Source organism: Halichoerus grypus, chromosome 7 (assembly GCF_964656455.1).
Source record: "Halichoerus grypus chromosome 7, mHalGry1.hap1.1, whole genome shotgun sequence".
Lineage (NCBI taxonomy): Eukaryota > Metazoa > Chordata > Mammalia > Carnivora > Phocidae > Halichoerus > Halichoerus grypus.
In genome coordinates, this window is record NC_135718.1 from 111,825,815 (window position 1) to 111,843,400 (window position 17,586).

At 36.1% G+C, this 17,586-nt stretch overlaps 1 protein-coding gene across 4 annotated transcripts in view; it reads right to left on the reverse strand.

Moving 5' to 3' along the window:
• Positions 1-17,586, reverse strand: part of TSEN15 (tRNA splicing endonuclease subunit 15) — a 32,340-nt gene that overhangs the window by 14,222 nt on the left and 532 nt on the right. For 3 of the 4 annotated variants that reach the window (XM_078078065.1, XM_036076787.2, XM_036076784.2), the window contains exons 2-3: positions 15,581-15,662; positions 15,171-15,306 (exon numbers count right to left, since the gene is read on the reverse strand). In XM_078078065.1, coding sequence (XP_077934191.1) covers positions 15,171-15,306; positions 15,581-15,662 — 218 coding nt within the window. Of the gene's footprint in view, positions 1-12,658; positions 12,805-15,170; positions 15,307-15,580; positions 15,663-17,586 lie in introns of those variants that run through there. The other variant, XM_036076793.2, reaches the window with a different exon arrangement.

Genomic DNA, 17,586 nt, shown 5'->3' on the forward strand with positions numbered 1-17,586 from the left:
GGGATTTTTAGGGTGGTGAAACTATTCTGTATGTCATGGTGGATACATGACATTATGAATTTGTCAAAATCAATAGAATTGTACAATAAAGAATGAACCCTAATGTAAACTATGGGCTTTAGTTAAGATAATGTATCAATATTGGTTCATTAATTATAACAAATGTACCACACTAATGCAAGATGTTAATAATAACACTAATAAACACTAAAAAACAGTGTTGGGCTGGGGCTCATACGGGAAATCTTTGTACTATCTGCTCAATTGTTCCATAAATCTAAAATTATTTTCAAAAATAAAGTCTATCTATACAGAAAATGACTCCAAGGGTTTTGGCCTGAGTTTCAGAATGAATAGAGTTGCCATTGATTGACATGGGGAAAACTGCAGAAGGACCAGTTTAGGGTGCAAATCGAGAGTTCTTTTTAGATATATTAGTTTAAGATACCTTTTAGATTCCAGTGGAGAGGTCAAATAGGCAGTCAAATATGAGTCTTAGGTTCAAGGAGAGGCTGAGGTAGAGACATAAATTTGGGGGTCCTCAATATATCGATGATATTTAAAACCACGGAACCAGATGAGGCTATCTAGGGAGTACAAAGAACAGAAAAAAGCTCAGAGATCTGTGCCCTAGCGAACTTTAACATTTAGAGGCTAGAAACCTGAAAATGTTCAGCAAAGGAAGCAGAGAAATGGCAAGTGCTGGAGAGTGGCTTAACCTCCTCAAATCCCCAAGTTATGCTCTTGCACTAATAGCTGATCATTTTCTACATTCTCAGACTTGTGTATTTTAATGGGAGTCTTTAGAGAAACTGGACACAAGCATTACAATTCCTACTATTCTCATTCACATATTTCCCCACCTTTGTTTCAGGATATATCTGTGTCCCTCAAAGACATCCAAGCGGCAAAGCTCTTCCTCTTTCTCTATCTTTGAATTCCTTAATCCATTATGCCTCTCCTGATCTATTACTGCCTACCAGACAGTGGTTACTTTTCTCATATTCTCTGTCTGTCTCTCCTTCCCTCTCTTCTTCCTCATTCTCCTGGTCCCATCTCTCTCTCTCTCTCTCTCTCTCTCTCACACACACACACACACACACACGCACACACACACCTTGTTCTAGGGCTTTCTCACCAGTTGCACATAGGTACTCCCTCTGCCATTACTAATACCCAGTCATAATGAACCATTTGCAATTTTCAGGCTCTCTCAGCCCTCAATATCTTGCTCATATTACTTCTGTCAGGAACATCCATTCCCATCCCCATTCTATATGGAATGCCTACAGATATTTCAAACAACTTGTCCTGCAGGAAGATTTTTCAGTCTCCCCCGCCTCCCACACTACCAGCCAAGGTCGGATCTCCCACCTCTGCAGTTTTCCTCAGTGCCCTGTACCTATCCCTTGTTCCATTTATCACACTAGACATAAATGCCTGTCCGTCTCAGCTCTAGACTGTGAGCATCATGGGGGCAAGAACTGTGATACTTCGTACCCCTTAAGTCTGGTACACAACAGGCACCCAATAAATGAATGGGAAACCTAGAATATATTGAAGTAATCTGCAATTTGCCTTTTTATCTACCTCTAAAACCAAAACATACTTCTACTTTGCCTCTAGATAGTCTATAATTATATTTATATTCATTATATTTAATGTTTAAATAAAAAGCATAATTATATACATTTTTAACATTTTTACTGAAAGGCATATTATTTTGGTGTAAGAATAAATAAAATTTTAATTTTCCCTACACATCTCAGTGTTTTAAATATGGGTTCTCTTTATTCTCCCTATAAGAACACTGATAGAACATATTTATTTATTTATTTATTTATTTATTTTTTTTTTTTTTTAAGATTTTATTTATTTATTTGAGAGAGAGAGAGAATGAGAGAGAGAGCACATGAGAGGGGGGAGGGTCAGAGGGAGGAGCAGACTCCCTGCAGAGCAGGGAGCCCGATGCGGGACTCGATCCCAGGACTCCAGGATCATGACCTGAGCCGAAGGCAGTCGCTTAACCAACTGAGCCACCCAGGCGCCCCTGATAGAACATATTTAAAGATAAACAATTAGTCCATTTTTATTATCTGGGTTACTGCTGTGATAACACATGAACAGCTAATATTTTAAAAGTAATCATGTTCTTTAAAAAGGGAAAATTACTATTAATAGTTTTTAAACAGAATATTTAAAAGCTACATTAGTTCTGACAAAGAAAAAAGAACTGCAGTTTTCTTGATTCAATGTAGGAAGAAGGGAGAGTGTATTCTTTTGAAAACAATGGTGTAGGAAACAGGTTGATATGGCTTAATAAGCTGAGCATCAGATTTTAAAAATTAGACTCATATGTGGAATTCAAGAAAGAAAACAGATGAACATATGGGAAGGGGGAAAAGAAAAAAAGGAAAGAGGGAAACAAGCCATAAGTGACTCTTTTTTTTTTTTTTAAGATTTTATTTATTTGTCAGAGAGACAGAGAGCACAAGCAGGGGGAGGCAGGCAGAAGGAGAAGCAGGCTCCCGGCTAAGCAGGGAGCCCCATGTGGGACTCAATCCCAGGACCTGAGCCAAAGGCAGACACTTAACCGACTGAGCCACCCAGGCAACCTGCCATAAGTGACTGTTAAGGACAGAGAACAAAAGGGTTGCTGGAGGCGGGTGGCTGGGGGATGGGCTAGATGGGTGATGGGTATTAAGGAGGGAACTTGTGATGAGCACTGAGTGTTGTATGTGATTGTAAGTGATTGAATTCTACTCCTGAAACCAATATTGTACTGTATGTTCACTGATCTGTACCTCTGAAACAAATAATACAATATATGTTTAAAAAAAAAAAAAAGAAGAAGAAAACAGGAGGGGAAGAATGAAGGGGGGGAATCGGAGGGGGAGACGAACCATGAGAGACGATGGACTCTGAAAAACAAACTGAGGGTTCTAGAGGGGAGGGGGGTGGGAGGATGGGTTAGCCTGGTGATGGGTATTAAAGAGGGCACGCTCTGCATGGAGCACTGGGTGTTATACACAAACAATGAATCATGGAACACTACATCAAAAACTAATGATGTAATGTATGGTGATTAACATAACAATAAAAAATTTTTTTAAAAATTTAAATTAAAAAAAAATCACAGACTAGGAATCCTAACATTGGTTCTGACACTCATTTATATGTGTAATGAACTGTTTTCACTTCTCTTACCACATAAATTAGCCTTAACTGTAGGATCATGAAACCAAATGACTGAAGTTCTTAGACTGTTGCCTTATGGCTGCTGAACTAGCAGATGACCAATTTGGTATACAGAATGTTGAAGCCTTTTTCTAAGTTTCTAAAGTAATATTCAGATTGGAAGGTGCAAAGAAAGAGAATATTCAGAAAAAATTTCTCTCAGATAAAATGGCTGAGGGCACCCATTTTCAAGAGGTTCTCAATCACCATAAATCAAAATAAATGCTACTAATTTGTGGGAGTGGGAGGATAAAACAGCCGCTGGAGAAGCTCCATCCTCACACAAGCCATCCACTATCCTCTAGCACCAAGAGAGTACTGTTTATAATTTAATCAGGTCTCAAAAGGATGAATGATTCATTCGTACTACTAAGCAAGGAATTATGATCCTTTGTAACATAGGAAATTTATAGATCATTTCAAAAAACAGTATCTTAACTGTCCATGGATTTCATAATTGCACAAAACACTTCACTCAGCTTTTTTTCAAACTTGTAACATCTATAAACACAGACAAGCTTAAAATGTGGTAACTGTGGTTTTAGTTTTCAGCACATCTTTCATATATTGCTGAAGAAACTAAATTGACAATGAAACTGAGAGATGACATAGGCTCTATCAGAAAAAAACCTTCATAGTTAAAAAACAGAAAAACGGAGGTGCCTGGCTGGCTCAGTGAGTAGAGCATGTGACTCTTGATGTCAGGGTTGTGAGTTCAAGCCCCATATTGGGCAGAGAGATTACTTAAAAAAAATTAAAATTAAAATTAAAAAAATTTTTAAAAATTTCCTCATAATTTGCTATGTGTCCTCGTGTGAGTTAGTTAAGATATTTTCCTATTTACAACTACCTATAATACTACTACAGAAACCTGTAATACTATTATCCTAACTTTGTTATAATATACTTCTCCCATTTAGGGACATTGAACAAATATCAATGGCCAAAAAGAAGCTAATCAAACTATCCGAACATAAATTTGACTTCATTTGCTACCTTAGCACTGGAAAAGGCCTCTGGCTTTCATTAGGATTCCTCTGGTTGTCTCATCTTTAAATTCATCAGATCTCTTTGACCTCAATGAATTTATTAATATGATTTTATATCATTGTTGTGTCTGGGGAAACTGTATTCATAACATTTACAGTCATTTACCAAACTTGCTACATGGATTCCTAGATTCACTTTAGTAAGAAATAATCTAGAGTACTTTCCATATGCATATCCCATCCAAATATATAACTTAATATAGTATTTTAAAATGTAAGCTAAAAATCATTTTACATTAGCTTTAAGAAGTATTTTTAGATGAGAGAAAAAGGAGGTGTGTCCTTCCCTTCAAGAAAAACAAACAACCTCCTACTCCATCAGCATAATTTTCCTACTAGATAGTCATATGTGGGCTCTTTACCAATTCTATCCTCCCACTGGAGATCAGCAATTAGTATTAAATCAATATTTTCACAAGGGACTATTATACACAAGACCTTCTGAGACTTGAAATATAAGTCAAGGTGTTTTAAATATGAACATATATCATGTATATCCGCTTTACAGATATCACCAGTCACAAAGTGTACTTTTGCTCAAAGTAGTGCATTCATTCACTTCCATCCAAATACACATTCACCCCACACTCTTGCCAGAAACTATGTAAATTAAACCAGGTCCAAAGCCTGGAAAAACAGGAGGGAAATGGATACAAAAATTGTTTAGGCATTCTTAGAAATTCACACAGGTAAATCATTACATGCTGACTAGAACTGTTCCCTCTTTAGGAGTCAGCAAATATATACACATCATAAAATAAATAATGGAAAAAATAAGCCATGTAAATATATATGCTACTCGGCTACTCAGTAGTCAAGCAGCAAGGCAGCTACTGAAGTGACTATAAGAGATACAGGGAGATTGTTTATTGTCATCACTGGGGAAATATTTTATAGCTAAGTTGTAGTTACATACGTAAATGATAGAGTTTAGTCCAGTTTTACAAACAACAGACTCCAAAATTTAGGACTTAAACAAAGGAGACAGCTATTATGCCTTACATGCTGTATGTCTTTTGTAAACAACATGAGCTTTCACCCCCAGCAAATTACGAATTCCTCTGGCTCTCATGCTTTGTATACTACCCAGATTCCTTAGTAATAAAAATGTTATTTAATATTTTTGAGGGATACAAAGCATTAAAACACACACAAACACACACACACACCATATGTCAAGTAACTAAGCAGCATACAACAGGGTAGTGATTTACTACCAGTGTGTTCAGGTAGATTGTGCAGTGTGTGACAAGTAATTTGTTTCTAACAATAAAGTACCAAAGTTGGCAAGTTATGTTTTAATATAAAATTAATATTCCCTATATCATCATTCTCATCCACTCACATTCCACCATGCTTTCCTGAGTGAGAGTCAAAGGGGAAAGTCAGCACCAAGAGGTTCTGGGAACAATATATGACCAAAGCCTATAATACTAATACTATGAATCTATGCTGCAGTCCAAGGGAAGTGAACTGGAATCATGAGTCAGAACAATAGTGATAACAAAGGTTAAAACCACCAGTAAATGCTAGGCATTAAGTATCAATAGTTACCAAGATCACACAGAGAGAGGTAATCAGACATTATATGCCTACTGATCAAAGAACAGACCACCAGCTACTTTATGGTCTTACTAATGTGATCAAATTAAATCTATCAACGCTCTGGTTCCAGCTGCCAATGTGCAGAAAAGGCAGAGGACAGAGAAACATGTTGCAATGCACCGTGAATGAGCAGTTGGCAAACACAGACTACGGGAGAGGATGCAGGTCAAATGGCCCAGGTTCTTTAACAGGAAAACTGTAAAGAAAAGAAAGGGATAGAGGCAGAACCCATACATCAGGGGTTAGTAAACTACTGGTCTGTGAGCCAAATCTGAACTGCCCTCTATTTTTTATAAATGAAGTTATAAGAACACAGCCACACCCATGTGTTTACATATTATCTATGGCTGCTTTCACACTAACATGGCAGAGCTGAGTTATGACAGAGACAAAATAGTCTGCAAAATCAAAAATATTTGCTATCCAGAGCTTTATGGAAAAGGTTTGCCAATCTCTACGCAGATCAATGGAGATTTATAAGATATAACCAAAAAAAAATTTAATGGGCAAAATTTGTGAGACACAAATAACTCTACAAATTATTTGTAGAGATAAAGCTGATTTTAAATTTTATATGGAAAATAAAAGGACCTAGTATAGCCCCCCCAAAAAAACTTTGAAAAAGTTGGAGGACTTACATTACCTGATTTCAAGTCTTCCTAACAAAGTTATAGTCAAGATAGTATGACACTGACAAAAGGATAGACACACAGATCAAGAGTATAGACTAGAGTCCAGAAATAGACGTATACACATGGTCAAGTGATTTTCAACAGAGGTGTTGCAGCAATTAAATCATGCTGGAACTACTGGACATGCATTTGCAAAAAGAAAAAAAGGAAAAAGAATCTTGACCCTCTTAGCTCATACCATATATAAAATTCAACTCAAATTAATCACAGACCTAAAAGTAAAAACTAGAACTGTAAAACTTTGAAGGAGAAAATTTTATGACTGTGGGTTAAGCACACATTTCTTACATAGAACACAAAAACTACAAACTGTAAAAGAAAAAATGATAAATTGAACATCAATCAAAATTAAAACCTTCTGTTCTTCCAAAGAAATTAAGACAAGTCATAGACTGGAAGATAATATTTTCAAAAGAATACTTGATAAAGGAATTGTATCTAGAACACATAAAGAACTCTTACAATTTATTAAGAATACAAATAACACAATCTTTAAAATATAAGCAATAGATCTGAACTGATACTTGACCAAAGAAGAGGTACAGGTGGCAAATATGTACATCAAAAGTTGCTCAACATCATTAGTCATTAGGGAAATACAAATTTAAAGCCACAATGCGATATCTCTACATACTTAACTGAATGACTGAAATTAAATAAACTGATAATCCAAATGTTGCCAAGTTGTGGAGCAACTAGAACTTCTATACTTTGCTGGTGGGTACAGAAAATAGCACAGTAGCTTTGGAAAATATCTGGCAGTTTCTTATAAAGTTAAAAATACATTTATCATATGAACTAGTTAGTAATTCAGTGCCTAAATATTCACTCAGGAGAACTGCAGGCATATGTCTACACAAAGACCTAAAGAGAATGTTTATAGCTTTCATCCATGAAAGCCAAAAACCAGAAACAATCCAAATATCCAACAACTGGTGATTGATTAAACAAACTGTGGCACATCCACACAATGGAATACTACTCAGCAAGAAAAAGGGGCACACTACTGATACATGCAACAACATGGAATAATCTCCAAAGCATCATGCTAAGGGATAGAAGCATGACACAAAGGCTATGATTCTATTGATACGACACTCTGGAAAAGACAAAACTATAGGAATTGATGACAGAGGAGCATGAGGGAAGTTTTGGGGGAATTGTGTATTGGTTACATGACTATATACATTTATTAAAAACTCACATGTCTGTATCCCTAAAATGAGTGATTTTTACTGTGTATAAATTTTACCTCAATAAGCCTGACTTAACAAAAAAAGGCACAACTGGGGTGCCTGGGTGGCTCAGTTGGTTAAGTGTCTGACTCTGGCTCAGGTCATAATCTTGGGGTCCTGGGATCGAGCCCCACATCGGCCTCCCTGCTCAGCAGGGAGTCTGCTTCTCCCTCTCCCTCTGCCCCTCCCCCCTGCTCATGCTTTTTCTCTCTCTCTTTCAAATAAATAAAATCTTTTTTTCTTAAGATTTTATTTGTTTATTTGAGAGAAAGCGTGAGAGAGAGAGAGAGAGAGTACATGAGCAGGGGGGAGGGGTAGAGGGTAGAGGGAGAAGCAGGCTCCCTGCCCTGTGGAGCAGGGAGCCCAATGCGGGACTCAATCTCAGAACCCTGGGATCATGACCCCGAGCGGAAGGCAGACACTTAATCAACTGAGCCACCCAGGCAACCCCAAATAAATAAAATCCTAAAAAAAAAAAAGGACATAACTAAACTACAGAGAAACACAAGGAAATTATTACTATAAAAGTATGAATAACAGCTACTTTTGTGGGAAAGAGAGGGTTATGCTTGGAACAAAGCACATGGAAGGGGCTTGGGGATGACTGGAAAACTTCTATTTCTTGACTTGATGGTAGTTACTAGGATTCAAGATGTTTATCATATAACTCAATCTATACATTTCTGTTGTGTGGTTTTCTGTATCTGGTTTTATACTACAATAAAAGATTTAAGACAAGAAACATGTTGGCAAGGATGTGGAGAAAAGGGAACCCTTGTGCACTGCTGGTGGGAAGGTAAATTGGTGCAGCTATTATGGAAGATAGTATGGAGGTTCCTCAAAAAATTAAAAATAGAATAACCCTATGATTCAGTAATTCCACTACTGGGTATTTACCCAAAGAAAACGAAAATACTAATTCAAAAAGATATATGTACCCCTATGTTTAATGCAGCATTATTTATAATAGCCAAGATATGGAGGCAACCCAAGCGCCAATAGATGGATCCAACAGATGATGGATAAAGATGTGGGGGGTGTGTGTGTATGTGTGTGCATATATAATATATATGATGGAACATTACTCAGCTATAAAAAAGAACGAAATCTTGGTATTCATAACAATATGGGTGAACCTCGAAGATATTAAGCTAAATGAAATAAGCCAGAAAAAGATAAACACCATGATTTCACTTAAATGTGGAATCTAAAAAACAAAACAACAAACAAAGAAACATAAACCCAGAAATAGACTTATAAATAGAGAACAAACTGGTGGTTGCCAGAGAGAGGGGGGTGGGGAGATGGGCAAAATAGGTGAAGGGGATTAAGAGGTACAAACTTCCAGTAATAAAATAAATAAATCATCGGGGATGAAAATATAGTCAACATAGAGAATATAGTCAACAATATTATAATTACTTTGTATGGTGACACATGCTAACTACACTTATTGTGGTGAACATTTTGTAATGTCTATAACTCTTGAATCAGAGTGTTATACCCCTGAAACTTAAATAATACCATATATTAACTATACTTCAATAAAAAAAGATTTTAAAAACACCAATAGAAATAGAAAGAAAGAAACAGAACTCTAATAGCAATGAGACTTTGTTATCTACTATGATTCTGATGCAACTCACTTAATCCCGCATAATCTTCTGGAAACAGCAGAGTATAAATAAAGATACATTTTTAACCTCAGCTTTTTACATGTGAAATTAGATAAAAGAAATACCCTATAAACCATTCAGAATTTTAGTGCTGATGAGAGTACACTTAGGAATGTACTTTGAAATACTGTAACATTGTCTACAAATGCAAAATACTCTTACAACCCCATGGAATCATCTACAGTATCACTCCGCTGCCTAAAGCCTTCCAGTGACACCATCCACATAGCAACAATTTTCAGTGTTCTTTGTGGAAAGCCAGGACTCAGTAAACATGCTGCAGGGACAGGGAATTGTGTATACTGCACAGACTGTGCCTTGCACAAGAGTGCCTGGTACAAGTGGGTCTGAAATCCGGCTTATGCTGCGTGCCACGCTTTCAACCCTGGAGACTTTTTTTTGTCTCTTTCTAATTCACTCAAAGGTACTCTCTGAGCTGGCTGTAGCCCTATTCAAAGATTCCCCCATAAGCTAATACCTTCTTTTTGTCACACAATAACAATGTAAACTGTCTGAAAAGCTTCTGCATAGTTAAGACAAACCACAAATGAGCACATTTTATATTTCTATTTCCCTGATTATAAACGGATTTGAGCCATTTGAGTTCCTTTTCTGCGAACTGCCTGTTTCTGTCCATGTTTTTTGTTGGGTTGTTTTTCCTTGAGTCACAAAAGTTGTTTATATACTATGAATTAATCTTTGTCAGTTATAGGTCAGTAAATCTCTTCTCCTACTCTATGAAAACTTACATATTGTGGACTATAAACTGATAACTATTCATTGAGCAATTTAGTAATAACCAGTAAAGAGGAAGGTGTAAATGCTTGAAGTCCCAGCCATTCCACCTCTAGACTTCCACCCTAGAGAAGCTGTCATACATGAGAACAAAGATATACTTACAAGGTTATTCATTACAGTATAATTTTTAATAGCAAACACTGAAATCAGTGATGGCCTTCATGATCTAGGTAACCTTTCCCACCTCACTTCCCATCCTTCCCTATTTTCCCTTGAGTTCTATATACTCATTTATTCATTAGCTGCCTTACCCAACATTATAAAGCACCTGCTCTGAACTAGACACCATGCTTATAGGCAGGCAACCATGTTTAACTACTTGCAGTTGTCCTGCTAAAACACAGTCTCCTACCACCTACAAGAGATTTTTCCTGTCCTTCCTCTGAGTCTTGCTACAACCTTCTATAAAGTACTTATCAGTATTCCATTGTCCTTTTTATTCAATTACCTAACAATAAAATAAGTGGAGGCAGTCCCAAATTACACAGTTAATTAAGTCTCAGAACAAAGGAGAATTCTGTTTTTATTAGATCCCATCCAACAATTACCAAAAAATAAAATAAATTTATTTTCCAAGCCAACATTTAGTACCAGAACACTATTTTCAAGAGGCTCTCTTAAATACCATATGATCTCATTTATATCTGGAATCCTAAAAAAAAAAAAAGTTCATAGATACAGAGAACAGATTGGTGGCTGTCAAAGGCGGGGGTGGGGAGTGGACAAAATGGGTTGAAGGAGGCAAAAGGCACAAACTCCAGTTACAAAATAAATAAATTATGGGAATATAATGTATAGCATGGAAACTACAGTTAATAACACTGTATTGCATATATGAAAGTGACTAAGAAAGTAGATCTTAAAAGCTCTCATCACAAGAAAACAAATTCTGTAACTACGTATGGTGACAGATCTTAACTAGGCTTCTTGTGATGATCATTTCACAATATATACAAATACCAAATCATTTTATTGTACACCTGAAACCTAATATAATGTCGTATGTCACTGATACCAAAGGGAGTTGTCTTGATCAACATGGTATCCCCACACTTAGATCACTGCCTGACACATGATAGTCACTCAATAAATACTTGGTAAGTAAAGACTAAAAAGCCTCAACAACATTATCTGAGAAAAAAATGCTGTTTAAAAGTGAACACAGTGATTTATTTTTGTAGATGATTTATTATTGAATAAAGTAAGCTGTTAGTTTTCTTATATAAAACATTCTATTTATTCATTTAGTTATTTATTTGGTGAACTAGCCTCACAAAGTCCTACCCAAATACTTTTAGGACATGAATTTCTTCCCTGTGCAAGGCTGCCAAAGATTCAAAGTCAACCATTTTCTTCTCTGTGTTACTAATGAAGGAAAATTCCTACATTAACAAACAAATGTCTGAAATTATGTATCTGTTAGATATATAACATTTTATATACAAAATATGCATGGAGGCAAAAATAGATAAAAGTATGCCTACTACCTAAAAATACCACTCCTGTTAAAGACTGAGGAATGAAATTAAATACACACTTTCTCATTCACACACACACACACAATAGCTATTTGTTAAAAAGTTATTTGCATACTTTGAGTTGAGAAAATTTCATGCCATAAACAGCATAATAAATCTACTGGGTATTGGGCCTCATTTGTGCTATTTTCTATATTATTATTCCACTGCATAATATAATTATGAATATTTATATAAAAACCAAGATACATTAAGCCCTCTGAGTTATTAAATGCAAGAGGGTAAAAATCGCTTACTAATTTATCCTCCCAACTAATTCTATTTAAAGAGGAAAACAAGCTTTATGTAATAAAGCTGGAAAATCAATAATCACCAATTGGAAAAAACTAGAAAGTAATAGGACTTAAATTTCCACCTCTAGACTTATGAATCATTTTGATTCAAATAGACTACCGATTTTATTTTTTAGGATTAAATTCAGGTTAATTCCAAATGGCAGTTCCTTTTCCAAACAAATAGTATAACAATAATAGTAAACTGGTATGATATTTGTTACAGTAACTAAAAGACACAAAGGGTGAGTTTTAATGAATGAATTATTAAGTCTTTTAGACATAGAGAGGCTTAGAACTCATGCTAGTAAAAAACAGAAAGTATCAGTGATCAAATTTGATGTCAACCCTATCAACTATTTGTGATTCTGAAACACACAGAAAAATCTCACAGTAAAGAGCCTCTCAGAGCATGACTAGCTTGATATATTGAAAAAAAATTCTTATAATGAATTATACAAAACTGTACCAAAAATATTAATAGAAATCTAAAAATTAGTTTAATATAGTTTTATGGAATACACTATTGAAAATAATGAATTATGGGGCACCTGGTGGCTCAGTCGTTAAGCGTCTGCCTTCGGCTCAGGTCATGATCCCAGGGTCCTGGGATCGAGCCCCACATTGGGCTCCCTGCTCAGCGGGAAGCCTGCTTCTCCCTCTCTCACTCCCCCTGCTTGTGTTCCCTCTCTCGCTGTGTCTCTGTCAAATAAATAAATTAAAAAAAAAAAAATCTTAAAAAAAAAAAGAAAAGAACGAATTATGGTAGCTTTGATTTGGAAAGGATCTTACATATTATCCACTGACAATCTAAATCCCTCAATGAAGGACAAAAAAACTAAAACCCAGAGAAATTAGGTGTGTCACCAATCATCAAACAAAATGTTAAGTGTCAGTGCCAAGATCAGAACTGAGGTCTTAAGGCTTCAGTCCAGTGCTCTTTTTCTTCAATCACAGTAAATGAGAAAAACAAAGGTATTCATTAAAGCCCTTCATGTTGGAATTTAAGGTACTCTGCTCTCTTCTATACGCATTTACCCATCCAAATATAGCTCTGTTTTCATCTGTCCTTTCTAACTGCCTCACAGTCTTAGAAGTTGAGATCCTCCTCCTTTAGCTCAATATTAATCTTTTCAACTATTTTCTGGAATCCACCCCTCCCTGTCTCTCAAGAATCTTGCTCCATCAATAGTTACTTTTACTCCTCTATTTTCAGCCATTCTAAATGACAGTTCACAGGGCAGCTGGCTTTCCTCAGAACAAGCAAGTGAGAGACAATACCCAAGACAGAAGCCATAGTCTTTTGTAATGTCATCTTAGAAGGAACATCCCAACATTTTTGCCTCATTTTATTTGTTAAAAGCAAGGCAGCAAGTACAGACTACACTCAAGGAAAGGGAATTACACAAGGGTGGGACTACCAGAAGGCAGGAGTCCAAGAAGCCATCTTAGAGGCTGCCTGCTACAGCTTCAAAGAAGAAAAGCAGAAAAGAAGACTTGATAGCCAGATACCAGGGATATCAGGACTTCTTCTGAAGCAGGAATTAAGAAAATGTGATAGTGGCACAAGGATAGATATATTGACTAATGGAATATAAAGAGAGCTCAGAAACAAGTCAATGCATAAATGGAGCTTTGGAAAATGACAGAGGTGATATGTCAGATAATGAGGAAAGAGGAGACTATTCAGCAAAGGGAAGTAGAAAAAAATGATTATCCACATGAAAACAAAGTCCCTCACCTTCTTCTCACACCATGAAAAAAAAAATAACTTTAAAACTCTTAGTGAAAATATAGGTGAGTTTTCCTTAGACGTTTAGATAGGAAATATTTCTTAACCTAGACACAAAGACATTGATTATAAAAATGTATAAATATGATTATATTCAAATTAAGAACTGTTATTCATCAAAAAATACTTGAAAACAGATTTAAGAACTGGGAAACACAACCAAAAGGATTATTGTCAAGAATATATAAAGAACTCCTACAAGTCAATGAGAAAACTGCAAACAATCCGATAGGCAAAGGATATGAACAGGAATTTCTCAAGAGAGGAAACGATAAATATATAAAGAAATGTTCAAAATATCAGAGATCAGAAAAATACAAATTAAGACCACCATGAGATAACCCATTCAACTGACAAAAATTTTAAAGTCTTACAGTACTAAATGTCAGAAACAATACAACTTCAAGATATCTTGTTTACACTGCAAGTGGAAAGTAAAGTGAGGCAACCACTTTGGAAAATAGTTTGAAATTATCCCCTAAAGTCAAACATTAGCAACTCTCCATCAACAGGAAAGCAGATGTGTAAACTAGGGTACAATCACACAATGGAATACGATATGGCAGCCAAAACCAAATACACAACAATGGATTAATCTCAGCAATATAATACTGAGTGTATAAAGTCAGTGTCAAAAGATTATATGCTCTTATAAAGTTAAAAAGATTTAAAATTAAACAATTCCCAATGAATATGGGATTCAGGATGAGTTACCTCAGGACAGTGGAAGCAAAGAAGGAGGGGACCCATATAGTTAGATATAAGTTACTGCCAAGAATCTAGTTTTATTTCGTGAGGTTGATTTGTAGAATGTGTCATGAAATAAAGATATGTTTAATCCAATTCTGTGTAGCTAAGATTTTTTAAAAAAGATCCCATGAACTGCATGACACTTTCTTTGATTTCAACTTGCATGTTAAGCATACTCTTCACCAACATCTATAGCAAATATAATTTGTATCAATTATTATGGTACATCTTAAAATACCTGTGTTTCAAGTATAATGGTCTTGCCTCCTTATAAGAATGAAAACATCTTCTGTTCTCTTAATATAGTATTTCTATCATATATATTCCTTCTCTGAAAAAGTACTGACAATACAGTAAGTGCTAAATACTTGTTAAATGCTCATATTTAACTTATTCCTCAAATAACCAAGAGTAAAGCTATGATCCCTGTACCCTATGTTCCTTTAAAAATATATTACTACCCCGAATTTAATGATTCCTAGTGGAAAGGAACTAACATGTTAAAAGACCGAAATCACCTGCCCACCTGTTATGGCTGAGGGAAGCACTGATGGGTGTAGGCACCACAGTCTGTAATCCTTCTCCTTCTATCTCAGTACCGACAAGGCAGATGAGCTGGAGATCTGGTAATCCAACACAATTTACTTCATGCCAACTTTTACCTAAAAGTGCATCATTGAATGGACAATAATGTTTATCAAAATAAAAGATAAAATTCTAAATTTCTACCTAATACTCCGCTGAGCAAACGTCACCCAGAATATTATCTTCTCTTCACTTTTCTAGTATTTTCTGTTACCCAGTAATTCCCAATGTAAATGAAGAAATTACAAAACTGACAAAATTAACAGAAAATGCTTAAATACCATATCCCAACCCAACTCCCCATCCCCCTGCCATAGCCCCAACAACAGAACAATAAAACAAATAACTTACTCTCCATGAGGTCCAGGTAAACCAAGAATGCTATGTAAACTTGGCTGGCATCTCCTATATCTAATTCCATCATTTCTAAATACTGGAAATCAAAACGTAATTGTCAGAGAAGGAAGAAATCTCTTAATATTTTCTTTCACTCAATCAACAACTACTCATTAAATATGTATATATAAAAGTAGAAGACTCTCTTCTAGGTACTGTGGGAGTTAGAAAGCAATTAATACCTGATCCCCATCTCTAAAAAGCTTGCAATTGTTAAGGTAAACACACGCACACTTGCAATTGTTAGGCAAATAAGAACCCATGACAGTGATTAAAAACCAGTGTGTGAAATAAAAAAACATGAGACAACAAGTCAGAGGAGCTCTACTTGGATGGCTTGGCTGGTGAATGTTTCATGGCAGAGGTGGATATAGATTGGGCCCTGAACGGCAGACATGCTTTGAGTAAATACAGAAGGCAGGGTAACAGCGTGAGTAATCACACATAGGTGGGAATACACACATATTCAAGGGCCTATAAAGAAATCTATCTGCCAGGAGTAGAGACATCTTTTAATAGGATTTCTACTGCAGCACGTTACTGAGAGCCACTGTTTCCAAGGTCTCTGTTTGCCTGTGAAGAAAGTCTGCTAAAAAACCACTCCTGACTTCTTTCAGACTTGCTGGTCAGCACTGGAGAACATTCTTGAGTGGACTACCTCTGCAAGGGAAGCCTGAGGTTTGCCTGCTATCCTAGTGACTCAGTGGGTAAGCAGGCCTAATGCAGAGGTGAGGCATTAGCAGACCTGCATGGGTACAGACCTGCCATCATATTCTCCCACTAGCTTCATCGTAAGTATGGACAGGTGCAGGAGAACAGGGGTATTATTAGTTGTCCTCTTCACACCACAAATGTGTTTGAAAATGACACTGAAATTAATTGGTAACTGGAGACCAGGTTGCAAGGTCTTGATAGTCAAGCTAAAAGTCTGAATTTTACCCATAAAGAAACACTGAGGATTTCTAAGCATGAGAATAATGAAATTAATGTTGCATACTATATATATTATATATATATTATATAGTGCTTACTATATGTCAAATGTTTTACAAATATTAACTGATTTAATCCTGTAACAACCCTCTAAGGTAAGTACTATTATTATCCCTATTTTACAGATGAGGAAACTGAGGAACAATGAGATTTTTAAAACTTCCAAAAAAAAAAGAACAACCCACAAAGCTAGTGACCTAACAGGGTTTTCAAACTCAAGCAGTCTACTTAAAGTCTCACACAGAACTATTGGGTTCATGCTACTTAATGGTGTTACAGTTCTTTTTTATGGCACCGAATAACATATCCATGTTTGTTTTTCTCACCTTGACGGGGAATGAGGGGATAGAGGAGGAGAATAAAATCAAGAAAGAGAACATGAAAAGGGATTATCTCTTTTCAGACTTACATCTTCGAAATTTTTCTTTTCTTGACTGTTTTTAGATAATGATCTATGAAATACTGCTTCGCAGCAGAAGACTGCAATCGTACTAAAACAACTAGACCAGTCTCTGAGATTCCTACAAAACCCCCATCTCCATTCACTGTCCATTCATTGCTCGGGACATTACTGGTCCAAGGCAGCAATTTGCCAAGCAGAAGCAAGCAAAGGAACTATACCTCTTTGCTGCTGTACAAAAACCCCCAAAAAACAAACAAACAAACAAATAAACAAAAAACACCCAAATGTCTGCTTTGGAGAAGGACCTATTCAAACTTTACAAGAAATGAGAAAAGTCAGGAAATTGCACTTCAGCAAAATCACAACGCACACTCTGGGCTCAAGGCTAAGTGCAAACGTGGCTGTGCTTTTAAGCCTTGATCTTTTTTATCTAACCAAGGCCCGCAAGCTGTTTTTTGCTGTGGGTACTGTGGTTACTTGGTTACTGCGAGGATTAAAGGAGACCATCCCCAGGAGGAGCCCTAGACAGCAAAACTAAGAAACTGGTGCAATGGTTATTATTGGG